General features: G+C 45.9%; 1 protein-coding gene across 2 annotated transcripts in view; it reads right to left on the bottom strand.

Moving 5' to 3' along the window:
* LOC138447740 (complement C3-like) overlaps nucleotides 1-27,812 on the bottom strand; it is a 2,843,165-nt gene that overhangs the window by 1,608,416 nt on the left and 1,206,937 nt on the right. For both annotated transcript variants that reach the window (XM_069604045.1, XM_069604046.1), the window contains exon 24: nucleotides 8,984-9,187. In XM_069604045.1, the coding sequence (XP_069460146.1) occupies nucleotides 8,984-9,187 (204 nt within the window). The remainder of the gene's footprint in view (nucleotides 1-8,983; nucleotides 9,188-27,812) is intronic.

Below are 27,812 nucleotides of genomic sequence, written 5' to 3'. Positions count from 1 at the left end.
AGATTCGGACCTGCAGCAGGGCTTCACCGGGCGGTTCAATCGTTGAAGGGGTCCTCTTCTATCAGCTCCTCGTTGGTTCTTTCGTTCCAGTGGCGACTCTGCCTTTTTATGCCTTTTTATGCCTTTTTACCCCCATTCATTCAGCCTGGCTGTCAATCAGGTAGCAGGGTGGCTGTCCTGGCAAGGACAGTCACCCAGCCAATCAAACATGAGTGTGACTTGAACCAAGAGAACCCATGGCAGGGGTGCTAAGGCCCCTCCCTCACATCCTGCCTACCCAGACTTTCAGGCCCCTTAAGGAGGGCTTCTGGGCAGAAGCCCGCAAAAAGACGGTGAACAAAGGAGTCAACCCCGGTTTAGCGCGCAGAGAAAATCACGAGAAAGAATTTAACAAAAAGAAATGGCGAATAAACCCAGCCGGAGCCAAAATAAAATGTATTTGGTCAAGCAGGTTTATGTTCGATATAATAGCCTCAAACAATACCACGGTTATATAAGATAACTGCGGTAGAAAATTACCACTGCCACCAGCCAAGTCTTGATGTAAAGGGAGCGAAACAGTGCTCCAAGATGAACAGAAAAAAAGGAATAGGAATTAACCCTTACCAATACACCATGTAAGATGGGGTATACTGGGTCTGTAGTTTAAAGAGACTTCATAGGTTAATGGAAACTTTACATGTTTCTGGGAGACAGTAGTCAGTCCCAGAAAAATGGAGTCAGTGAGAAGGCTAAAAGACAAGCCTGTGTCACTGCACTGAAGGTGCTGTGTAACACACCCAAAAATGGTGCTCATGGAGTAGGTGAGGCTCCAGGGCCCAAGATCACACAAACAGTAAAAACACACAAAACAAAACACATGTAAGAGTGGGAAACAGGCTCACACTCTTACCAGGAGAAGAAAAAAAAACTAGAAATCCAGCAAAGCTGGTGAGGGACTCATTAGGTAAGGGAAATTAGCCATTTATGAGAATTCTCCCTAACAGTCCGGAGGCAGATAGGAGGCAGATAGGAGCTGGCGGGGCAATGGTCTTGAGAACATTGAGCAAAAGGGAGGCAATACTCCTGGTTCAAATGCTGCAAAGCCCAAGCATCGGACATAGTGCAATATCGTTCCTTGCTGAACAAGGATATTCTCCCCCACTGGGGAACAGTGCATGAAGTCTAGTTCATAGAGCCTTCCTGCCTAGTCGGGTATTGGGCATCACAGAAGATGTGATGCCCTCTATCTGGGCTACATAACCTCTAACCTGGCGGAGAGTACAAACAGCTTTTTTTTCTTACCCAAGGGTGACCAGCCTCTGCCCCGGTGGCCGTAGGAGGAAAAAGGCCGAAAACGTCTACACTGTGCAGCAGGAGCAGAGGGCTGTTGAACAGCTAAGCCCAAGGGTTTCGCTGTGACCTTTAAGTAGCCGTCTACCTTAGCCTCGAAAAGGTTGTGCCCATCCAAAAGTGTGTCCAGATGTTTTGACTGGATGCCTGGAGCAAACCCTGAGGTACTCATCCAGGAGTGCCTCTTGATTAATTGTGCCCGTGACCATCGCCTGTGCCACACAGTCAGCTGATGTAGGCCAGACTGTATTATCTGACTTAACGCCTCTCTGATATCCTAGACAAGGGTGTTAAAACCCTGTCTTATATATCGCTCATGGAGATTCTCAGCCACCTCTGACACCAAAGGTCAAAAGAAAATGTGGCCAGAGCGCAGGAAGTGTTCACTGCCGCAGGGCAAGGCAGACAGAGGCAAACATATTTCGTCCCTAGTCATCCAACCTCTTGCTCTCGCTGTCAGTCGGCAAAGAGGGAAAGACGTGGTCTTCAGGTTGGTTGTAGTGGACTGCACCGCCAAGCTCTCAGGATAGGCATGGAACAAGAGAAAACACCAGGTCTGGAGGAGCCAGATGTTTCCTGTCCAGGTCTCTGTCCATTACAGGGAGTGAGGCTGGCTTCTTCCAACCCTACAACACTGGTACTTTAATTTAACTGCCATGTTAAATGGCAGCCACGTTTCTCTTAGGTCCCTCATCCAGGATATCTGTGTGCTCGAATTGAGGCGTGGGTCTGTTGGGAGCTACAAGTCCTGGTGTGTTCACAACTTGATCTTTTAGAAGGATGTGTGAGTCCTGAGGAGCTCCTTCACCAATGATATGGTATGATATGATATGATGGGTTATTTATAACGCGCTTAATACCCAGAGGTTTCTAAGCGCACACCCAGGGATCGAACCTGTGGTGCTGCTTGTCATCTTGCTACGCAGAGGTGAGAGGAGCCGGAAGTACGGGTTCAACGTCCGAATCCTCTCAGCTGTGCTTCTTTGGACCAGAATTCTTTAGAGTCGGGGCCAAGGCCCTAGGCGTGCGGTCACAGTCTCCAAAGGGATCCTCGGTGTCTTGTCCAAGGGAGGTACGTCCTGTTGAAGCCACCAGGGCCGTGGCAAAGACGTCTAGCATCTTTAGCCTAAAGGTCTCCCATCCCTCTGGGGCGGAGGACCGGGTGGTAAATGGTACCTGTTGAAAGGAATCCTCAGAAGACTCCCTGGGTTTGTGGTTCCTCTTATTGAGGACAAAGAAAAACAGTGTTTGGAAGAACCACTCAACCACTCAGGGATCGGGTCCTCTTACAGGGCTTCTTCGTCTCCTTCTTCTCCAACCAGGTCAAAGACCAGTCTTCCTCCCTGACCAGTTAAAGTTGATAAAGTGGCGACCACCAAATGCAATCTCAAGTGGAAGCCATCGGCATTCTCCAAAAGAAGCAATCTGGTTTTCAGTTTGCCCATGGAACTGAAAGTGCGGTTTTCGACCTTCAAACCCACATGCTCGGCCTTAGAAAGAAGTGGTTCGGGACTGCTGATTCTTTTAGATCTATCAGCAGCTTTCAACGACCTTGATCATGCTGCACAGGATGACCTACATTGGTTGTTTCTGAGTGAAAGCCACAGCATGGATGGAATCCTTCCTCTGTGGTCGAAACTCTAGAATCTGTTGGGAGATGCTTCATCTGACTTTGAGCCAATTCTGTGTGGCGTTCTGCAAGCGGGCCGGTCTATACCCATCCCTTTTTAACATCTACATCAAACCATTGTGCAATGAAATTGAGAGATTGGGGGTATTCTTTGCCAATTATGCTGATGATTTCCAACTCTCTATGGAATTGAGTGGAGATTATGCAACGGACCAGGAAAAGATGAATAAAATCTAAATGCTCATTAAAGTCTGGTTGTCTTCCAACTGACTTTGCTTTAATGCCACAAAAACGAAGCTCACGCTGTATGGGTCAAATTATGCCCATGGCAGCTTAAGTTGGGAATATAAGAGCTGCTGCATTGACGAAGGCCGTATTCCTGTGACCAGTGAGGTGAAAACTCTTGCTATCTTCATGGAGGCTTCACTTAATGTGGATGCTCATGTTAACTACATAGTCAAAACCTCTAACTACTACTTAAGAGTTCTGAGACAGATTTGCCCTTTGGTCACTAAGCCAAATCGGGAAAAGTTGGTTCGATTATTGTAACTCATTGCTGTTGGAGATAGCAAGGAATGTACAAATAAGCTTCAAAAGCATACAAATTATGATGTACGCATTGTGTACAACATTGCACGTAGAGAGAGACCCGTTATCCCTGCAGTAGCCAGAGTACAGTTTAAGATACTCACGCTTGGTCACAAGGGCTTGTTTGTGATTGCAGTGTCTGAAGGAGAAACTTGAACTATATGTGCCAGTTAGAAGCTTGAGGTACTCTGGTGGACACAGCTTAATTGTCCACCGGTTTAAGAGAATCCGGGGGAATGGGCGGTCTTTTCCGATTCTGATCGCACAGGCCTGGAATGAGCTTCTGGAGCCTTTGCAGAAAGACAATAGTCATCTCACTTTCAGGAAATACTTGAAAACTAGACTATTTGCCTAGGCAGGCCTTTCGAGTTGTTCTTTTGTCTTGTTTTCTTTTGTGCTTGTTTTGTTCAATGTGCGCCTGGAACGACTTTGGCAGTTTAGAAATACATAGACATAGACAAACTTCCGACAACTTTAAAGGAGCCGTGGTGTCCTTATGATAAAAGGTGAAAATCTTAATGCTATGCTCCTGCAAAGGCTTCAGATGGATGGATTGGCATGATTCACAATCCTGCAAATCGTGTTACAGCCCAAGGCAGTAAAGACAAATCCCATGGGAGTCCCACAATTCGTGCAGGATTTAAAACCCAAGGCCTGACAAGAGTTGTAATAGCATTCCTGAAGTGTGAGTGCGCGTAAACATTTATATATACTGGCATGATACCTCATATTCATGGCGCGTCAAGGAGTCGGGCGGAGCCAACAAGAAGCCACACTGTGCCCCAAGTGGTGCAAAAAATGTCAAAAGAAGAGTTGAGCCGGAGATAGAATATCATAGATGAGGCATCCGTGGGAGGAAGGAATACATTAGAACCAGATGGTAGTGTAAAGAATAATACAACACAAAATGGCCTTGCCAATGAATGATTAGGAGTGCAGTCAAATAACCAAAACAAATGAATAAATCAACTTTAAAAAGGCCTTTTCCACAAGTATATAGTTCCCAAGGAAGTATAGGGATCCCCACCAACTGCCCCCCAGGTTGCACCTGAGATCTATGACAAAGTCCCCTGTCTTTCCATCAGGGCAGAAACGGGATGTTCAAGAGGGTTGGGTAATATGCCCTATTACCAGATGTTGGAGCCGGGGGGCAGTGTGGGGAGAATACCATGGCCCCTCCCACCATCCAGCGGCCATTTGGCAGGAGCTTGTAACATTGCTGCAAACTCATGTAAGAGGTCCCTGAACATAAGTATGCTGATCTATCCACATGGAAACATGTAGTCACATTGCCCATAAACGCTGCCTTTTGGCATTATCATGGGACATCCACCTCACAGGACACTTGATGGGAGAGGAGGATATAACTTAAGAGGATCCAGTATCCGGGCTGCCAAGAATGTAGGATTCAGTCTTTCCGAATTATGGAAGAAATGTTTCCACAAGAACTCTAGAATTATATATGTGACCTTTTGCGAATTTAACACATTTCGCCACAACCCTCTTGGGCAGGTCTGTGGCAAAATGTGTTAATTTCACCACATTTGACAAACAAACTATGGGAATGGGGATGTCTCCCACCAACATCCCCATTCCACCCTGCCACTCCGGGGTACACAACCGTAACCCCCACCCAATAACCTGGCAACCATCCAATCTTCTTGCTCACCTGATCTGGTGGACAACTCCCCCCGGGAACTATTAACACTCACATCTCCCCTCTACTCCGCAGTCTGCTCGCCCCCACTCTTTGACCCACTCCTCCCTTATCACCACTTTCCCCTCACCACACTACCTCCCTTTCACTCTCCATGCATGGTGGAGAGGACCTTTCACACTGGATTACGTGCACAGCATTGCTTCCACAGTACATGTCACACAGCAGAGAATCACCTGATGCGAGCTGAATAACAAGTCCCCCGCACTGCTGCAGCAGACGCGGGCGACTGTGCACCAGGACAATTGTATTCCATTTGACTGCAGAGTGCTGCCGTATGCAAAGCAGAATCGCAGAACTTCAGAAAATCACTCATGCTCCTGACAGTTGATGAATGTGGTTCCAAGATGGTAGCCCGCCTTAACAAAGGCTTGAGCCCTTTACCTGCTAGTCCAGTGATGAGGAGGTGGGAACAAAGCCCTTGACCCAGAGCTATTCAACCTGAGTGTCAATGTAATTACAAGCCAGACCTGAGCACGGTCAAGAAAGGGTGGTTCCTGGGGTCATGGCAAAGTTTTAATATAACCCAACAGCGGGCCTTAATTGGCTGAAAGAAAAGCTGCAGAAGAAGTGCAGGGACACTCAAACCCCACAATAGAGTGATTGGGAGACTTGTTGGAGAAGGGACTTTTCCTTTTTTTTGGATTGAGAATTGGAAATAAAGAGACAGCCTTCAGCATAGAAATAGCAAATAATTAAATTCCACTTGCCTCTAATTTGATCACTCATCTTTTAAGTGTTGGTATGTCCCCACCTATGATTGGTCATTCTGGATAACATGTATATGCCTTCTATCTAGGTCACAACTTTATTTTTCCTCGTCTAGCAAGCCTTCTTTAACAAGCTTGTGGTCATATCTATATAGCACCCAGTTAGCTTTCTTTTGTAACTCATTACTTCTTCCGGTAACAAAGGAAGTTTCTGGCCACCAGTCTCTGAGCTCTGAACCAAGGTTTTCCCCACTATTAGTCAGAGCTACCATCCAGCTAAATTATAGGACTTCCCCTTTCTGTAACTTACTCTTGGTCTGGCCGTCTTGGCAGGGCAACAATGGTGCTCATTCCTCCCTGCTCCTTGTACCCTATGATGCAGTAGCATTAGGAAGGCTTTCCTCTATCCTACCTAAACTACCACAATAGGAGGTTTCGCTCCCATCCTTTCATGCTGCAGGTGATTGAAAGAATTAGTCAGGAGTGGTCCATATTGCTGGCACGTTTTCAGGATGGTATCCCCTGCATTATGGATCTGCCCTATGCAGGTCCACCTCCTCCCCCAATTTTAACTCTATGCCCTCCCAGGTGTTGGTCTTTTCTCAAATCAAGCCTTTAATTTTGTGTCATTTGCCATGGCACTACAGTACAAAGCTAGAAATAGGGGTAAAGCCATCTTTTGGTTAGAGGATCACAAGATGGCTGTATCCACAGTTTGTGGCTTGCAAACGGGCCCCACCATACGCCCCCTAAAGGTGGATTTGCAGATGCCAGCGGGTTGTGCTCCCTGTAGAGGTTTGTGCTGTCTTTTTTCCAATAACAAGCCTGAATTCTGCCATAATTGACTTTGAATATTGGAAAACAAACACAAGACATAAAATGGCATACACATGTGTTACTATGGATAGTAATAATAAGACCATGGGCCTCATTACAACTCCGGTGGTAACCGTGCCGGCAAAACCGGCACGGCTGCCGCTGGAGTTGCATTTTTACCGGCACCTGCGAATGGGCAAGAACCGGTCATGCCGAGTTCGGCGGACCCAGTAATTGCCCATTTGCGGGTGCCGGCAATAAGGGACCCCCCATCCCCATTCGGCCCAATAGGGCTGAATGGGAATGGGAAGTCGGATGCACCGGCACCATTCAGAGTGGTGCTGGTGCATCCGACGTGCTGTGCTCGCGGGTCCCGCTCTGACAGGCGCCCGCGAGCACAGCTCTTAGTATGGCGGTCCGGGAACTACGGTAACGGCATGCTTACCGGTACCATAGTTCCCGGACCACCAGGGCTGTAATGATGTCCCATGTGTACATGTTTATGTGTACATGAGTTTCAGGGCATGAAAAACTACTCCCGCTTCTCTGGAGGTCTTACGGTCCTCAAGGTCACGATGAAATGCAACAGCCTGAAACATAAAGGGCACAAAAACGGAAATTCACTTCCTAGCACAAAGTATTTTCTAACTAAAGGAATCAAACTCCCACCACTCTACTTGTGTTTGGCTCTGCTATCTACACCAAGTCCACAGTCAAATACCTTGATTCATTTGGGACACCAAACTTACCATGAACTTTTAAATCAGGCAGTGGTGAGATGATGCTTCTTTCACCTGAAGTGTCTAAGGAAAATACTGCCCTTCATTCATAACGAGCATTACGCAGCAGTAGTAGGTTCCCTTGTCAACTAACGCCTGGGCGTTACTAATGCTTTTTACATTAACCTCCCTGCTTACCAATTACAATATCTGTAGTTGATCCAAAATGCTGCTAAGTCTCATTGCTGGCAACTGCAAAAATCTCCCAATATTCCCTATTCTAAGAGAACTCTATTGGCTTTAAAAAAAAAAGAAAAACAAAAAAAGCATTCCCTCATACTCCTGTACTTAACCTACAAATGTCTCCATTGTGCGGCTTCTGTTTATTTGATTGTCGAGATCCAACCATTTTGTCCCACCAAAGCCTTATGAACTGCTGACGAAATGCTTCTGAAAGGCCCCACTTCCAGATATAATGGCAGAGACGACCACAATGTATCTGTGGCTAGCCTTGCCCTGTGTAACTCTCTTCCTCTCCCACACTACCAAGCCTCGCCTCTGCTACAGTTCAGGAATCTTCTCGACCCTGGTTATTCAACCAAGCATGATGCTCTCTCTGGTTTACTGATTTGTATTCAGTTTCTTGTCTGTGCTAATCCCCTCTTAGTCACAGTAGCACCAAGTAATAATGCAGTTTGTGGTCTGTGCTATAGAAGCTGTTAAATAAATGAATACATGTGGCATAAACATACATTACAATATATGCATTCCTTTCATGCAATAAAACACAGATTAGGAAATGTGGAGTCTGCTTTGACATACTCTATACCATCCATGTTTGACCTTTATTTTTGGGGCTCATTATGTTGATATCAAAAATGGCATTTTATGTCAAAGGCAAATATATGTGATACATTGAAACATGCATGCATTTTATGTTCCAGTGTAATCAAACATGTACGATCCTAATATGAAGCCAAAAGTAAAAATGGAAAGAATATTCTGCAAGCCAAATGTGCTTATGGAAATAAAAGGTAGCTAAGTTGAGATATGGCACAACCTCATGATATTTAAAAATAAATCGGTGTGCTGCTTCGTTTGAGGAGGTACAAACTTGACTTGGACTCAGGTCTTCGGAACACCACTCCTTTCCCTGCTGGTGTCAGCTGAAGTGAGTGGAAGGGAATTCATCCTGTGGAGTCTTATGAGCAAAGGTGTCAGTCGCACTAGTGTTCAGTGTGGCGAAATTATGTCAACTGTTCACCAGCCTTTGAGTAATTCATTTCTCCATGGCCGCTGTTAAGCTGCCTAATGATAACTACTTCCCAATAATATCAGGACTTGTGAAATATGGAACATCATTCAGCCATTCTGGAGAACATTTCTCATCTGGGTACTGACGCCTTAATTTATTCTGGTGATGAACCAGGTGGATCTTTGGAACAGAACCCTTTACAACTGCCCTTCTTACCATCAGTAATGTGTTGGATGGCTTCCTTTCTGCGGTTCACTCCAATCTCATGCCACTGGCGCGTATCGTCCAGGAATTTGGTGAGGATGACATTCGGCGTTGTGCTGAACAAATGTTGCTCTGGACAGCCCCTTGGTAAAGTTATCAAGGTTTGCAATTCAGGCCGGTGTAAAGTCCCAAGCAGGCTCTCTCCCAGAACGTTGCCTGTTCAATAATTGAAAAGAATAATAATCATAGGTTAGACCACACAGCCCAATATTACTACTGAAGTCCATATTTAATTACTATAACTGACTTCACCTCAATGTGGACCTGTGCAAACAACCACCGTTTAGGGAGGGACCACAAAGTGATTGTAAACCCTTTTCACATCTGCTATGCATGACAGGCCTTTTCAAAATGTTTCTATGATGTTGCTCAAACATGTTAACTGTCTTTGCCTCGTAGTGCACCAAGATACAATCAAGGGAATTTATTGGTGCAAACCATGTGCTGACAGCCATTTGCATACTGAACATATAAAGGCAATTGGCCTCATTATGAGTTTGGAGGGGTCCGGGTTCACTGAATGGGGAAATACCGGGCCATTCCGACCTTGGAGGGCCCGGTATTTCCCCATTCAGGGAACCCAGACCCAGTCCATCCCCATTCCCATTTGAGCCCCCATAGGGCTCAATGGGAATGGAGAGCATGCTAACAACGGGCCCGTTAATGATGGGCCCGATGTTAGCATGCTGGGCCGCTCGCGGGACCCGCTAAGGACTCTGGTAAAACCAGGTGTCCAGAGCGGGTCCCGCGAGCGGACATCATAATAGGGCAGTAAGGGGTTAATGGCTCCGGCACCTTTACCAGCGCCGTTAACCCCTTACCGCCCTCCTCGTAATGAGGCCCAATGTCAAGGTCCATTTCTTGGGCAAATCCGGAATGTCTTGAGTTTGGAAATTGGAAATGTGGTGAGGGTTTCGTAGGGGCTATGGTTATGATCTCTAGAAAGGCTAATGTAATATATGCAAACATTTGTCCATGACAGAAACTGGTTATTACACAGTGTGATAGATAGCAACCACTGAATCATGGGATATATGTTGCCTGTGTCTTCCAAGAACAGGTAAACCAAGCAAAACTAAACTCTAGACCTTTCTGCAAAGGCAGAACACTGTAAATGTTCTATTTCTGCACAGGGATATAAAGAGGAATGATAGGCTTCTCTTCTCCTGACTCATTAGCTGCAGAAAACAGTTGTGTCTTCTTTGCACAAAACTTCAAAGATTCTTATAATTTCTTTTTAGCTTAGCCTTCCTATTTCCCTGGGTCATCTCCAAACATACCCAATATGCATATGTTTCCACTAGGTTTGGGGTGCCCAAGGGCAGAAGAGAAGACAGTGTATGTGAGAGATTTTGCAATATAGTCGTATGTAGAACTGTGAAGATTTCAAACGCAGGACCTTAGGGAAACAAAACAAAATCATATATTTTAGAATTGTTGACACATTTAAAGAAATGAGCAGTAGACGTCACTAGCGATGATTGATTGGCCACTAGCCCTGGCATAGGTTGTTCGAGAGATTTCTCTAACAATGACATGTGTCATCGGCCTCCACAGCACAGGAAAATGTCAGTGGGCGAAAGTAGACATCCCTATTGCCCTGCGTCTTCAGAATGTGTGGGAGCAAGGCATGTATACATGTTCAATACATTTGGAGGTGCCACAAGAGCTAAAACAGAAGTAGTGCAGGCAAGCAAATTTAGAACTCCTACAAAACAAGGGAGAGCTAAGCGTAAAGTACACTTTCAAAGCTCATAACATAACATCCATCTATCGCAACTGTGCAGTCTGAAAGATAGTTCTTACTCATTTTAATAATTTATGACTCACAATCCTTTAAAAAATGTTTTCACAAATGTATCACGACATAGAACAATTCATACAGATGGAGGGGGATAGAAGAGATGTGTGTAAGGGTGAAGTGCAATGCCTAGACCTATAACATTTTCTGGTCACTTGTTTACCCAGAATATGTCATAAGTAACATCAGTCATCAACATTAAGCGGTTAAAAAAACTAAATATCTCTGGAACTAAATACAATGTACTCAGTAATAGCCAGTTCACAGTGCTACATTTACACGCATGTTTCCACCCCTTATATCTTATTACAGTGAGTATTCATCAGGACGCAATGTCCCTGCTGAATCTGAACCCTGCGGTTATTTGAAACAGAGATTATTTATACATTCCACTTCATGTACCATCATTGAACATGCCTGACATTCTTTGCCAACTCTTCTTCAATAACAGCGAGTCATCAGTCAAATCATTCTTCACTTTTAAGGCACTTGTGTGTTATCATCCATTATCAGAACACTTTAATGTTACTTTCATGGTAGGCTCCGGAAGAGAGTTTTGCCTGACGTGTACTTTTTCTGATGACCAATCAAATGATTTCAAAAGTTATTTGCCCAAATACACAAATAAAAGTTTTGAGAATCTGCCCCTATGGCATTCTTTTGAGCCCATGCTTGGATTTATTGATGCCAACACTTCGGCATTTATAGTAACCCATTACTTATACAGCGCTTTCGCCAAAGCACTTTCCATAAAACACTCATATAAAATTATTGTTACCCACCAACCAAAATGAATACTCATTTGTTGAACCTCAAAAGGATGAAAGGTTTAGTAGACCTTGCTAGGATTCAAATCTGTTACCTGCAGAACACACAGAGATCCCAGCAGCCAGCACTCACCCTGCTGAGCTATCTTACCAGCTATTTCTTCTTAAATGTGCATATCAAAGCTTTTGATAATGTATTGGGTGGGTCTGGGGGTGACATTTCATATTAACATAACACTTACTATTACAGTGCCTAGAAGCAGGAGGAATATGTCATGGACTACGAGTAAACCTTATAATAGTATTGAACAAATGACTTACCTCTTGGTAATGTCTATGTGGCCCACGTTGGACATAATGTCAGGGCCAATATGTATTGCTGTGCCGTGCCCCATAACCTCAGTTGCACGCTTTTTCCCTAGCACTTTGACCCTGTGGGACTGTGGTACCGATGGTGTACTAGCCAGTGCCTAGGCTCCTTCAGGGCTTAGTTTTGCACTCTATAAATCTTGTAATAATAATAATAATATCTGCCAAAAGAGGCAGGTAGGAAAGTTGATGAGGAATCCATGGGAGGAACTTCCATCAGAAAGTACATTACTTAGAGATAAGCCATTTGTTCTAATGGATTCCTTCCTCTTATAGATTCCTCATCTATGATAGACTCCTGTTAGGCAGAAACCTGTGCAGTTCCCTCTGGGACCACTGCAAAAGATTTAAGACTACAGGTGTTGGCAGTAAACCCATTTGGTAGCAGTCTGCACCGCACAGATTCACTGTGGTAGCTGTGGCTGAGCAGTCAGACTTCCCTCAAGAAGAGTTAGGCAGTATACAGAGGATACACAATAGGTACAGAGGCACAGTAGCACAAGCAAACACTGACCAGAGCTAGGTGTAAAAGTATAAACTTATTTATTAAAGGTACACTCATAAATTACACTAGCACAATAGAAAAGGTAAGAAAGTCAAACACAGTTACTATTACTCATATGTACATCCCTAATCATTTGTTGGACAATTCTAAGTTAACACCACTTATTTCCAACCAGAGGTGAGCGCTTAACGTTAGATGGTACTCCAACAAGTATTACCAAAAGGGAGGGAAAAGGCAGAAATAAAGAGAGCAGTAAAGTAAAACACTTTTCACATAAGGTTAGCAAAGACAGTCAATGGTGGAACAAGGAGAATTAGTTCGGGGCCCGCTTTAGAGGGAGCCAGGCGAAAATATGCCCAAGATCACACAATGTCACAAGTCTTTGCAGGTGAGTTTTACTACGGTTCTGAAAAGTTTAGTTAGGGTGTCCCAGACCTACCCAGGTTCGAGAGCCGAGGGCTAAATCTACCCCGTACAATCGGTGGCAAGGGAGGCCGGGCGGAACACAGTACCTTTAAAAGTGGGAAGATTCCTCCAGCGGTGGTAGTCGTTCCTGGTAGTGGGTGCAAGTCGCGGCGTCGTCCCGAGGAAGAGGTGATCTCGACGTGGAGGAAAGCTGCAGGTCGTTGCACTACCAGGGATGAGGCCAGCCGTGGAGTTTTCCGGTCACAAAGGATTTTTTTACCCCTCTTTCGCGGTTGAGGTAAAAAGTGGTATCCCGGTTGCCGGGGTACTTGGCACAGGCAAGGCGGCCACGAGATGCTTCGGGTTGGCGAAAAGAAGGCAGCAACTGGTTGTCCCCACCAGTTAAGGGAAGAAGACTCTCCGGCGGGAGATCTCCTCTGTCGTCGGGAAAAGTGGTGAGACGGTTCTGCAGGGCTTCACCGGTGGTGTCGTCTTGGCAGGTCGGCTCGGCTTCTCCCTCTTCGGATTCTTAGGTCCTGTGGCGACTTCTGAAGAACCAGTCCCAAAAACCCTGCTTTTATGCAGCAAACCCCCATTCATACAGCCTAGCTGTCACTCAAACATGCTAAGTGGTGAGCGGGGTGGCTCACCACTTGGGCCAATCACACTAGAGTGCGAAATGAGTTGGCAAGGCAACTCAGTCCAGGGTGCCTAAACCCCCTCCCACACTCCCTGTGGTACCCAGACAGAATGGCACCACTTTGGAGGGCTTCTGTGCAGAAGCCCGCCAAAAGTGGAACAAAGGCTCGACTCGGGTTCAGGGTTACTGAAGTGAATCTAGACGCCATTTTGGCGGCGAGTTCTGGCAAAAAATCCCAACCGGTGAATTTATATTAAATAAATAAACCGGCGGTATCTTTAACATTGCACCAAAAAGTGGTGCATCAAAAACAATGGGAAATCCCATTAGGAAATATTCCGGTGGAATATTTCCGTGGTATCCACTGCCACCAGCCAGAACTCGGCGAGGGGGGACGGGACAGTACCCCCTCGACAACAGACCCAGGGGCAATCTAATTGCCCCTACCAGTACTTCCACAGTAAGATGGTTTGTACTGGTTAAGTTCTTAAGTTAAGACTAGTAAAGTCAATGGTAACTTTACAGACCCAGGGAGACAGTAGTCAGTCCCAGGGTGTGGAGTCTATGTTTGGGGGTCTCTAGGACACCCCTGTGCTACTGCACTGAGGGTGCTGTGTAACACACATTCAAAAACCAATGATGGCCTATGGGGAAAATTACCCCCTAGCCCATTAGCACATAGCAAGTCACAGAAAACACTCTCAAGTCATGTCCAAGAGTGAGGGTAAAAGAGTCTCACTCTTGGCAGGAGAAAAAAATAAACCCCAAAAAATCCAGCAAAGCTGCTGGGGGACTCACTAGGTTAGGAAATTCAGCCTAAACAGAGAATTCTTCCTAACACTCGCCCCCCCAGACTAAGGGACAGGAGGATTTAATCCACTCCTGGATGAACCTCATACCTCTAGTCGATGACATACATCCTAGAGAGTCCATCAGCATTTTGATGGTGACACCCTGACCTGTGCTCAATGGTGAAATCAAACCTTTGGAGGCAGATTGACCATCTCAATAGTTTTGGATTTTCCCCTTTCATTTGCATTAACCATCTCAAGGGTTGGTGGTCAGTCTGAATGACAAAAGTAGAACCATGCAAGTATGGCCTAAACTTCTTCAGTGCCCACACAATAGCAAAGCATTCTCTTTCGATTGTTGCCCACCTTGTTTCAGGATCCTTCAGTTTTCTACTGATGAAGCAAATGGGGTGTTCCCTACCCTTCTCATCCAGTTGGCTAAGAACTGCACCTATACCTACATTGGAAGCATCAGTTTGTACAATGAAAGTTTGGTGGTAGTCAGGAGCTCTGAGTACTGGAGCTTGGCAGAGAGCTTTCTTCAGGTTTTCAAAGGCCTGATTGCATTCCTCATTCCATTTGACCTTCTTAGGGAATTTTGGAGAGGAGATCACATTCAGAGGAGAAGCTATGGTCCCATAGTTCTCAATGAAATTCCTGTAGTACCCAGTGAGGCCTAAGAAGGCTCTCACCTGGGTCTGAGTAGTAAGTGTTGTCCAATTTTGCACAGCTTCAATCTTGCTGAGCAAAGGCCTTATTTCTCCACCTCCTACCTCATGTCCAAGGTAGACCACTTTACTCTGACCAATTTGGCACTTGCTTGCCTTTATGGTCAGATTGGCCTGCTCAAGAGCCTGCAAAACATGTCCTAAGTGGGTCACATGTTCTTCCCAGGAGTGGCTGAAGACTGCAATGTCATCCAAGTATGCCATGCAGAAGTCCTCCATCCCAGCTAGAACTTGGTTCACCATCCTTTGGAATGATGCAGGTGCATTTTTCAGTCCAAAAGGCATAACCTTGAATTGGTATAGGCCAACTGGGGTAGAAAATGCAGTTTTCTCCTTGGCATGGTCCGTCAGGGCTATTTGCCAATAGCCTGACGTAAGGTCCAGTGTGCTGAGGTACTTGGCTGCACCAAGTTTATCCACCAATTCATCTGTCCTTGGCAAAGGGTGGGCATCAGACTTGGTGACTGCATTAAGAGCTCTATAGTCCACACAGAATCTCAACTCTTTGGATCCTGCCTTCGGTACTAACACCACTGGGCTAGACCATGGACTAGTAGAGGGCTCTATTACCCCGAGATCAAGCATCTTCTTGACCTCACCTTTGATGTGGGTTCTGACATGTTCTGACATTCTATATCCCCTGCTTTTGACTGGCAGACAGTCACCAGTGAGTATCTCATGCTGTCCCCGAGGGGTCAAGCCTGGTGAAAGTGAGAACAGGGGGGCAAACTGATTTAACATAGCTTTGCACTCCTCCTGTTGCTCAGGGGTCAGATCTGAAGAGAGATTAACTCCTTCAACCTTTTCGTCCAAAGGTAAGCCTCTCAGGAGGTCAGGTAGAGCGTCACTCTCCTCCTCCTCTTCTGATGAAGCTAGAAGCAATGCTCCTACTTCTGGTCTAGAGACATAGGCTTTGAGGCGGTTGGTGTGGAAGACTCTGGGAGCTTCCCTGGGTTTGCCCAGATCCACCATATAGTTGACCTCACCAAGTTTTCCCACAACCTTGAAGGGTCCCATCCATTTGTCTTGCAAGGCCCTCTGCCTTGTTGGGAGCATAACTAGAACTAGCTGGTCTTGAGTAAACTCAACCATGTTAGCCTTCTGATCATGCCAATGTTTGATCAGAGCTTGGCCAGCTTTCAAGTTGTCACTTGCTTCTGCCATCATGTGTGACATTCTCCTTCGGAGACCTATCACATAGTCAGTCACTCTGACTGGCTTGGGGGAAGGAGCACTCTCCAACCCCTCCTTAATCAGGGCCAAGGGGCCTCTGACGGGATGGCCATAGAGAAGTTCAAAGGGAGAATAACCTACTCCCTCCTGAGGGACTTCCCTATAAGCAAATAGAAGGCATGGCAGTAGAAGGTCCCACTTCTTCTTAAGAGGTTCTTCTAAGGCACCTATCATGCTCTTCATGGTTCTGTTAAATCTTTCTACCAACCCGTTTGTCTGAGGGTGGTAGGCGGTTGAGAACTTGTAGGTGACTCTGCAGGTTTTCCACATGGCTTTCATGTAGTTGGACATAAAATTTGTCCCCCTGTCAGAGATCACCTCCTTAGGAAACCCAACCCTGGTAAAGATACCAAGGAGGGCCTTAGCCACAGCCTGAGCTGTAACAGTCCTCATAGGAATTGCCTCAGGGTACCTAGTAGCATGGTCTACTACAACAAGGATAAACCTGTTGCCTGAGGAGGTTGGGGGAGCAAGGGGACCAACAATGTCAATCCCTACCCTCTCAAATGGGACTCCCACAACTGGGAGAGGCACTAACGGTGCCACATTCTTGGAACCAACCTTACCAGAAGTCTGGCAGGTATGGCAGCTCCTGCAATACCTATCTACTTCAGCCCCCATTTTTGGCCAATAGAAGTAGAGAGAGAGCCTTTCCTTGGTCTTCTTGAAACTCAAGTGACCAGCCAAAGGAATCTCGAGGGCTAGTTGCAAGAACTGTTGTCTGTTCTCTTGGGGCACTACCAGGCGTTGGTATGCTCTAGGTTCAGATTCGGTTGGTTCACTGTAGAAGAGGCCATCTTCCCAGTGTAACCTATACTTCCCAGGCTCTTGCCCATCAGCCTGAGAAGCTGCCTGCTGGCGGAGACCCTCCAGAGTTGGACATTCTCTTTGTCCCTTACGGAAAGCTGTCCTGCTGGGTCCACCTTCTGCCAGTAAAGACTGCAGCTCAGGATGGTCAGCCGGGTCCAGGTCTCCAATAAGTTCTGGGCCTCCTACTAGCTCTTCTTCAGAGTCTAGTTCAACCAAACAGGGTTGTACCTCCCTCTCAGCCTCAGCTGGAGGTGGAGTTACAGGTGTAACTTTGGACAACCTCGGGGAAGTCCTTGTTGGAAGCACTGGAGTGCTTGCTGTAGGCTTTTTCCTAGGAGTCTTGGGTTGCCCCTTTGCTCCTGATCTGGTAGTTATTGCAGTAAGTTGCTCCAGTGGGAGAGGAGTGATTTCTGTCATCATCTCCTGAGATAAACCTCGCAGGGTTTTCTCTCTTGCAGATTTGGTGAGCTCCTGTAACCTTTTACTAGGAGGTCTGGGGGTATGTGACACAACTCCAAGAGCTTTCAGGTCATTTCCTAGCAGAACTCTTCCTGGCACTTCACATTGTATACTGACAGGTATCTTCACAGCCATATCATTACACTGTATGAGAACTGGTAACTGGGGACACATCTGCACAGGCCCTCCAGCTAACTTGGTGAGGCATTTGGGTGCCTTAGCAACATCCTCTGCCTTGAAAAATGATTCATCCACCACAGTTATGCTGGCCCCAGTGTCCCTGATGGCAGGAGTCTCCTGACCATTTACGTGGACACTGTCCTTATAATACTCTTTAGTATTATCTGGGATAGAATTATATACATCTAAATTCTGTTGTTCCCACAACCCCAGAGAGACTAAAGAAACACTGGCTGAGACTCCAGTGGGTTCATCAGCCAGTAGTAGAAAGTTTCCACTCGCCATAGTGACTTCCTCCTCTGGAGCGAAGGCTAAGGAGACAAGTTGGACCCCTGAAGGTTTACCCTTACATCTGGGATCTCCTTTCACATGGTCAGTAGCCTTACAAACATAACAGGCCCCAAAGGTCCTTTGGAATGGAGGCTTGTTCTGACCTCCTTCTGGTTTAGCACCAGAAGGTATACTACTCTGCTGTGGTTTCCCAGGTGGCTTACCCTTATGGTTTTGTTTGGGGCCCTCTTTGGAATTAGGATTATTAGAATTCTCTTTGGAGTCTTTCTTAGGCTGTCTTCCCTCATCCTTCTTCTGAGTTACCCCAGAATCCTTGTGAGTAGCCCTGTTGGCAACCCACAAGTCAGCAGCCTTAGCTAGTTTCCTAGGATCTAATTCCTGTGAATCAGCCAAGTGCTGTCTGAGCTCAGGAGAGCAGGCATCATAAATTGACTCCATCATTACAAGATTTCTCATTCCTTCATAAGTGTTCACCTTGTAACCCTTAATCCATCCCTCTAAGTTTTTCAACCCTTCACACACCCAGGTAGCCCAAGGGGTACCATCATGCTTTTTGAGGCTCCTAAACCTCTTAAGATACTGGGAAGGGGTCTTCCCAAACCTAGCTATTAAAGCTAGTTTCACACATTCATACTCTTTCCTATCCTCCTCCCCCAACTCCATTACCACATCAGTTGCAACAGAGGGAAGCCTAGAGAACAACCAGGTGAGTAACTCATTACCTGTGATGTTCTGGAGCCCATGATTATACTCAAACATAGACAACCAATCCAACACATCCAACTTAGGCTCATACATACCAATCAATTCCTTAGGCATCCGGGGTCTTTTAGGACTGGAACTTCTAGAGGAGCCAGAGAGAGAAGCATTCTCAACAGACAATTTCTTCATTTCTAGCTCATACTTGAGCTCCATTTCCCTTAACCTTAGTTCTTTGTCAGTTTGAGCATTAAGTTTCTTGTACTCTAATTCAAGTTTCATTTTCTCTAGTTCAAAGTATTGAGGGCTAAATGTGGGACCTGGCAAAGGTCCAGTAGGTACAGCTGGTAGAGCAGACAGAGGCCTAGAGGGACTATCTACAACAGTTTCATCCTCCTCTTCTGGTTCTGACCCAAGATCATCAATACTTTGTTCCATATCAAGATCATTGCTGCTTTCTACATTTGCTGGAGTGATAGGTTCCTCTGGACCATCCTCCAGACTTTGGTTTTCTAACAACCTTTCTATTAGCTCCATTTTCTTTCCTTTAGTCATGAGATTCTTATGCTTACAGAGAAGTCTTAGACAATCAGCAGTTTTTGTAGCAAGGGACTCTTGACTATAACTTTCCATAGTAGACAGGTTAAAAATGACTTTTTCTTTCTTGTGCTTAAGCTTTGTGGTTAGTTGCACTAAGGTATCTCAAAAGTACTCTAAAGTGTATACTCAATACAGATCCCACCGCTGTACACCAGTGTTAGGCAGAAACCTGTGCAGTTCCCTCTGGGACCACTGCAAAAGATTTAAGACTACAGGTGTTGGCAGTAAACCCACTTGGTAGCAGTCTGCACCGCACAGATTCACTGTGGTAGCTGTGGCTGAGCAGTCAGACTTCCCTCAAGAAGAGTTAGGCAGTATACAGAGGATACACAATAGGTACAGAGGCACAGTAGCACAAGCAAACACTGACCAGAGCTAGGTGTAAAAGTATAAACTTATTTATTAAAGGTACACTCATAAATTACACTAGCACAATAGAAAAGGTGAGAAAGTCAAACACAGTTACTATTACTCATATGTACATCCCTAATCATTTGTTGGACAATTCTAAGTTAACAGCACTTATTTCCAACCAGAGGTGAGCGCTTAACGTTAGATGGTACTCCAACAAGTATTACCAAAAGGGAGGGAAAAGGCAGAAATAAAGAGAGCAGTAAAGTAAAACACTTTTCACATAAGGTTAGCAAAGACAGTCAATGGTGGAACAAGGAGAATTAGTTCGGGCCCGCTTTAGAGGGAGTCAGGCGAAAATATGCCCAAGATCACACAATGTCACAAGTCTTTGCAGGTGAGTTTTACTACGGTTCTGAAAAGTTTAGTTAGGGTGTCCCAGATCTACCCAGGTTCGAGAGCCGAGGGCTAAATCTACCCCGTACAATCGGTGGCAAGGGAGGCCGGGCGGAACACAGTACCTTTAAAAGTGGGAAGATTCCTCCAGCGGTGGTAGTCATTCCTGGTAGTGGGTGCAAGTCGCGGCGTCGTCCCGAGGAAGAGGTGATCTCGACGTGGAGGAAAGCTGCAGGTCGTTGCACTACCAGGGATGAGGCCAGCCGTGGAGTTTTCCGGTCACAAAGGATTTTTTTACCCCTCTTCCGCGGTTGAGGTAAAAAGTGGTATCCCGGTTGCCGGGGTGCTTGGCACAGGCAAGGCGGCCAGGAGATGCTTCGGGATGGCGAAAAGAAGGAAGCAACTGGTTGTCCCCACCAGTTAAGGGAAGAAGACTCTCCGGCGGGAGATCTCCTCTGTCGTCGGGAATAGTGGATAGACGGTTCCGCAGGGCTTCACCGGTGGTGTCGTCTTGGCAGGTCGGCTCGGCTTCTCCCTCTTCGGCTTCTTAGGTCCTGTGGCGACTTCTGAAGAACCAGTCCCAAAAACCCTGCTTTTATGCAGCAAACCCCCATTCATACAGCCTAGCTGTCACTCAAACATGCTAAGTGGTGAGCGGGGTGGCTCACCACTTGGGCCAATCACACTAGAGTGCGACATGAGTTGGCAAGGCAACTCAGTCCAGGGTGCCTAAACCCCCTCCCACACTCCCTGTGGTACCCAGACAGAATGGCACCACTTTGGAGGGCTTCTGTGCAGAAGCCTGCCAAAAGTGGAACAAAGGCTCGACTCGGGTTCAGGGTTACTGAAGTGAACCTAGACGCCATTTTGGCGGCGAGTTCCGGCAAAAAATCCCAACCGGTGAATTTATATTAAATAAATAAACTGGCGGTATCTTTAACATTGCACCAAAAAGTGGTGCATCAAAAACAATGGGAAATCCCATTGGGAAATATTCCGGTGGAATATTTCTGTGGTATCCACTGCCACCAGCCAGAACTCGGCGAGGGGGGACGGGACAGTACCCCCTCGACAACAGACCCAGGGGCAATCTAATTGCCGCTACCGGTACTTCCACAGTAAGATGGTTTGTACTGGTTAAGTTCTTAAGTTAAGACTAGTAAAGTCAATGGTAACTTTACAGACCCAGGGAGACAGTAGTCAGTCCCAGGGTGTGGAGTCTATGTTTGGGGGTCTCTAGGACACCCCTGTGCTACTGCACTGAGGGTGCTGTGTAACACACATTCAAAAACCAATGATGGCCTATGGGGAAAATTACCCCCTAGCCCATAAGCACATAGCAAGTCACAGAAAACACTCTCAAGTCATGTCCAAGAGTGAGGGTAAAAGAGTCTCACTTTTGGCAGGAGAAAAAAATAAACCCCAAAAAATCCAGCAAAACTGCTGGGGGACTCACTAGGTTAGGAAATTCAGCCTAAACAGAGAATTCTTCCTAACAACTCCCAAGGCAGTCCACAAACCTGGAGGAGAGGATAGCAGGGACACAACCTAATGCAGAAAACTAAGGAGGGCCGCCTTGCCAAAACAGGCTTCCTGTCCTGAAAGGGAATCCAAGCAATAACGCTTCCAAACTGTGTGCAGAGACACCCACATTGCTGGTTGGCATATGTCCAAGACAGGGACTCCCATCTGCACAGCAGAAGTGGCAGCCACTCCTCTGGTAGAATGAGCTCTGGACGTTAGGCACTTCTTCACCAGCCAGATCATAGTATTCCGCAATGCAGAGAATGATCCATCTTGATAGCCTGTTTAGTCACTGCCCTGCCAGGATGTGCACCAGCATATCCAACAAAAAGCTGGACATTTTTCCTGATTTTTCCCTGATGTCCATTGTCCGAGAGACATAGTAGCTGAGTGTCCGGACAGGGTCCAGCGGATGGAAACATTTCTCTGCTTTGGAAGGCTGGGGCAAAGGAAAAAACGCAGGAAAATAGATCTTTTGAGAGAGATGAAAATTCGAAACCACTTTCGGGAGAAACAACGGTCTAACTATCAAAGTCACTTTTTTCTTTAGAGAATACCAAATATAGAGGTTTGGCAGATAACACCTGGAGCTCGCTTACCTGTCTAGCATAAGTGATAGCTACGGTAAAATAATCTTAAAAGTAAGCAGTCCAATAGAACAAGCATGTAGGGGCTCAAATATAGCGCCTATCAGAATGTCAACACCAAATGTAAATCCCACAATGGACCCACAAAACTGCATAAAGGAAAATAAATGCACAAACACCATAAGAATTCTGGGGATTGTGAAAAAACAACCCTGATCCAGGGCCCTCTTAAATCCAAGATAGCGGCTAGTTACTTACCCCTTCACAGGGCCGATCTGCAGGCCTGACTGGCCCAGAAACACACAAGAATTCAAAACAGGGGATAAAGGACAGGATACAGGTCCAGATCCCTCTCCTGGCACCAAGCCAAACATGTATGCCAACTACAAGCATAAATAGACTTTGTTGCGGGTCTGTGAGCTGAGAGGAGTAGATCCAGGACGTCGTCTAACAAATCCCTTTCTTTGTATCTCAGTCTCTCAGTAGCCAAGCATGAAGATTAAGGCTGCTGAGGTTCGGATGGAGCACCTGCCCTCTGATTGGAAGTGCAGGTCCACTCTCTGCGGAAGGTGCCGTAGAGGGCAGATTGACATGTCCAGCATCTCCGGGTACCATGTTCTCTGGGACCAGTCTGAAGCGGTCAGAATCAATGTAGACCCAAACAAGCGCAGAGTCCTGCGAACCACAGGGATAACATAGATCGGCTGGATCACATAAAGGAGCTTGAATATCCACTCGACCGTCACTGTGTCCCCAGAGCTCCCTGTCGAGGAAATTCCCTGGAGCAGAACAAATAGCAATTCCTATTCACATGGGTAGCCAAAAGATCTACTTGAGGTGTTCCCCAGCAGGAGCAAATCTCCAGAACATCCTGACAGAGCTCCCACAAGTCTGTCTGCTGAAGACAGGCACTGTGGCATTCTCTCTGCTGGCAAGATGGCCAGCCGTCAGAGACGTTGTTCTCCAGAGCTCAGAACCACAGTCACATTGTTTCTCAGCATAGCAGCAAGAACCCCACACCACCTCGCTCCTTTGGCTAGTGCATGCCCACCATGTAGTCCTTTAGCACCAGCACAGTTTTGCATCTAACAGTGGGAAGGAAGGCAACCAGAGTCGGCCTGATCGCCCTCAACTCCAGCAAACTGATGCGTTCAAGAGATTCAGAGGGAGATCACAGTCTGATCACCATCAGATAGGACAGATGAGTGCCCCCAGCCGGTCAGGGCTGCATCTGTAACTACTGTCACTTGCCAAGAGGGTAGAGGAAAAAATTGACCTCTTAGCAGGTTGTCTCAAAGGGACCACTTCCCAAGGTCCTGAACAGCACGGTCTGACACTTGCAGAAGATTTGACAAGAAACCCTGAAATTGTGACCATAGGCAATGAAGGATAAACTCTAGCGATCTTTTGTGTAGCTGGGCCTCCAGAACTACCAGAATGCAGGAGGCCATGAGGCCCAGCAAACGCAAAAAAGGCTGAGGCAGGAACCTGTCACTGCGATCGGAGTACTTAGACCATCAGAGAAATGTTCACCACTCGATCCTTGGGCGGGAATGAGTCTCTAATACTGCCCAAATAAATCAGAAGGAGTGGGCTAGCGAAACCTTGGACTTTTTGAAGTTCATAAAAAAGTCCAAGTTGCATAACAGACTGCACTTAAAAAGAACAAATGTGTCGACGTCTGATCTGAGGAGCGAGCTCAGATGATCCAGTCGTCAATGTAGGGAATTACATGAATGTCTTCCCTCCGGAGGTGAGCCACCACCAATGCCAGCAGCTTGGAAAAGCCCTGGGGGGTGAAGAAAGGCAGAGAAAAAGAACAAAGAACTGGTAGTGATGTTGGCCCACCATGAACTGCAGGTGCTTCAGTTGGATGTACATGCAAAATTAACAGACGGTACAATGATAACGATGAGCAATGGTGACAAAATTAGTTCAGGCAGGAAGAATGAGGGCACAGAAATCAGTTAGAAAGAGTTGAACGAAGATGAGCTTTGAGACAGGTTTGGAAGATGCGCAGAGAGAATGTTGAACGGATGGGAAAGGGCAGCGCATTCCAGTGTTTGAGGGTGAGGACTGAAAACCTAAGGAACCAGGACAAATCATAGGGAGGATTAGGGACACTGAGTAGTAGCTGATTTTGAGAACTAAAAAAGCATGAGGGCGAGTAGAGGGATACTAAAGATTAGAGATAAGAGTGGAGCGAGACCATGGATGCGTCGGAAAACAAGGAAAGAAAGGGAAAAAGAATATGTGCATTGCTAGGAAGCAATAATATAGATAATAGAGAAAAAGCAATAGAGGAGCACGGGGAAGCAAGAATAAAAGAGGAATAGATGAATAGATGAGATGTAGATAGAGCGAGAGGAGCAAGATGGAAAGCAGGAAGACCAAGCAGAAGGGTAGAGAAATAATCAATACAAAAGAAGACCAGAGAGGTGAGAAGGAGCGTAGTAGCATGAAAGGGTGTATATGGGCAGGCACTTAAGTTGTTGAATAAATAGAACCTTCAAGATTGTGTAGTGTTAGAGATATGGGGAGAAAAAGAAAGAGAGGAGTTACAAACAGAGGTAGAGAAGTGAGGGATGAGTGAGGGAATGAGAGGGAGGGAGGAGGAATGGGGGATAATAGGGTTGTAGCAGGAAAGTAGGGAATCTCAGGCTTAAAGGGGTAAAGATCAAGAAAAAGACAGTTGGAGACTGTAGAATGAAGTGAGTCAGTAAATGAGAAGGAAATAAAGATTAGCGTCTTTGCATAAAAATGAAAGGATAGGTTATTGGAAGATATAAGAGCAGATAGAGGAATAGTGTAAGGAGAAAAAAGGAGAGGGCCAAGTACAGAGCCGTGTGGAACACTGTAGAGGAGTGGATATGAGGGGAAAGTCTGTCCCAACAAGGAGATATAATAAGAGTGATTAGAAAGATAAGACACAGTGTCGAAAGCAATGGAACGATCCAGAAGAATGAGGACTGAAGAGGGTTTAGAGTAGGGGGCTGTGAGAAGAATGTTAGACACATGCAGAAGGACTTTCTCAGTTGAGTGGGAAGAGCAGAGTCAGACTGAAGTGGAGGAAGAAGAGAATAGAGATTAAGATAGGAGGAAACCTGCTAGTAGAAATCACACTCAGGAAGTGTAAAAAGAAATGATAGAGGGGAAATAGGACAGAAGCTAGTGGGGAGGGAAGATTCAAGAACTTTTTTCTCAGAATGGATATGATGATGGCATGTTGGAAGGAGGATGGGAAGCAAGAGTTAGAAAAAGAAGTGTTGGTGAGATAAGGAATACGATGAGGGCAGACTCGTGGAATAAGGGAAGAAGGAAGTGGATCAAGAGGGGACGAAGTTTGATGGGCACGAGTAGGAAAAGAAGCAGTGTCAAGGTCAGAGAGTGGGGAGAAGGATGAGAGTGAATGGGGAAGAGGAAGAATGGTAGATGATGGGAAAGTAGAGAGAAAAGAAGAATGGAAAGTAACATCTTTGGAAGTGAAATGTTTAGCAAAATCAGAAAAAGAAAGAGGCAATACGAGTCTGCTTGCAGCTTTGCAATTTTATTTTCCATTGTATCGGGTGCAGTGCATCGTTCACGCTGGTATAAGAAGCTTGCACGATAACGTTACCTAGGTTCTAGCTTTTTCCTCCCAATGTTCAGCCGTGGTAAGGGTATGACCTAGCTCTTGTAGAACTCTATTCTCAAAGACTGTAGATTCTACACTTTGTGTTTGTGTGGGAGGTGTCAATCTAGATTTGTTATGTAGTCCACTGTCTTCTTGCTTTTCATACTCTTTGTCTGCAAAGAATTGCTATAAATGAATGTTTCGCATGAGTTCCGAGAATTCCTCTCAGAAGCCAAACCGATTGTGTTTATTGCTGGTAACGTATCCCAACCCTTTCTCTAGAGTTGTGATTTCAGTTTTTGTTAAACTATATTTAGATAGGTTTACCACAATGCTTTCATACTGCGAGTTATCCTTGGGTCCACATGCCAGTCTTGTGGGTCCCTCTCTAAACAATACTGTCCATTGTACCCGCTTCTGTTCCCATTCCTTCTGTTCCTTCCTTGTCTGCCTCTGGAATTCCTTCTTCCTGCTGTGTAGTCAAAATGTCTGCCTCTCCTGCCTGCATGTCCACTGTTGCCCATGCTGTTTTCACTCAAACTGAACCAGGTAAATGTCACTCTTCTTTTTCCATTAGATTGTGTTGGATTCTGCCCTATCTCTTCCTGTTCTTTTGGGTTATAGTTTTGAGTAGGTACAACCCCCAACATGTGGGAATTGAACTTTGGAAATTATGACCCTGGAGGTGATGTGAACCCCTGAGAACCGATACACTGTATTGTAATGTGCAATGTAAGAGAATCCGATTTACCATGGTCGAACTCACATAACACTGTGAAGACCACTACTATGCTGTGTCATGATTGCATACGCAGGTATAATTTCTGATGCGCTGTACTGGGTTGCTTGAAAGGAGAGGAAGGAGGGGGGTTACTGTTATTGGTGGTAGCAAGACTACCACTCTCTGTTATGTAAAATCAATAAAGAAAGTTTGAAAAAATAAATCTGCACTTCCTTCTCTAACATCACAAAGTCAACATGGATCAAAGACCAGCCAGACACAAAACTCGCATGTGATACTTTTTTATTTGTATCTATCGTCTCACCAGGTTTAGTAACATGATCTCTCAAAAACCAAAATGTGTGCAAAGTAGAACAAGTTATTTTTGCACCAGTAAACTGAGCCCTAGGGCTAGTCAACATCCTCCAATCCCTTCCAAAGCTGGCCTAAGGGATTCTGGTGCCTCAGAGTATAAGGGTGTTATCTAACCAAACAAAGGTAGAGAAGATCAAACTAAGTACTTTAATTCTTCTTCAAGCTCAGGTCTGCGCCCTTCCCGCTCAATATGCATTGGTGGGAATGCCGATGTTTAAGAAGTGTGGGGTGACTGACTGTGTGAGTGTGAGTCTGCGACTGTGTAGTGAGAGTAGAATGTGTTCTCATGTCTAGTAGTGCAAGTTCAGGTCGGCACCCTTCCTGATCAAAGGAGACCATTGGACCTAACGTGGAGAAGGTGTACAAGTTTCAATAAAACTGGAAAAAGTAGCCAGGTTGACTTAAACTCCATCGATTGTGCATTGTCTCACAAGTTGTTATTATGTCTCAGATCTCTCGCCGGTGTCACTCATACTCTCAACTTGAAATGTCTCTGCTCTTCTAGTCAGGTTCTTCCAGCCTCATTATCTGTGTTGCTGGTGGGCATTACCCACAGCCGTAAAAATGCCTTTACCAGACCCAATGTCTCCACCAGATAGCCAGACACCTTTATAATTCCACAGGCTGTTTCTTGGGTACTGAGTCACCTCCATGCTTGGGGTCCTGACCCTCTAGTCCACTAGCCTACTTTAGTTTTCTTCCTTAGAGTCTAGCTTTGGGCCCGCCCATAACAGATTAATTTCTCCACATGCAGTTCCTGCTCTCATCCCCCTCACGCAACCTGTACACTTAGAGTTAATTTGTCCCTTTATCTTTCCCTCTTCTCCTACTCTCTTTTCTAGCCCCTACCTCTGCTCCTCTATCATCTCCTCTTTTGTCTGCTCCCCCACTACCTCCTCCTTCCTCTGCTCCTTCGCCACCTCCTCTCCTCGGTTC

This window comes from Ambystoma mexicanum, chromosome 3q, assembly GCF_040938575.1.
Source record: "Ambystoma mexicanum isolate Mex_15411 chromosome 3q, UKY_AmexF1_1, whole genome shotgun sequence".
Lineage (NCBI taxonomy): Eukaryota > Metazoa > Chordata > Amphibia > Caudata > Ambystomatidae > Ambystoma > Ambystoma mexicanum.
Note: the sequence above shows the minus strand (reverse complement) of the source record. Positions and strands in the feature narration are given on the sequence as shown.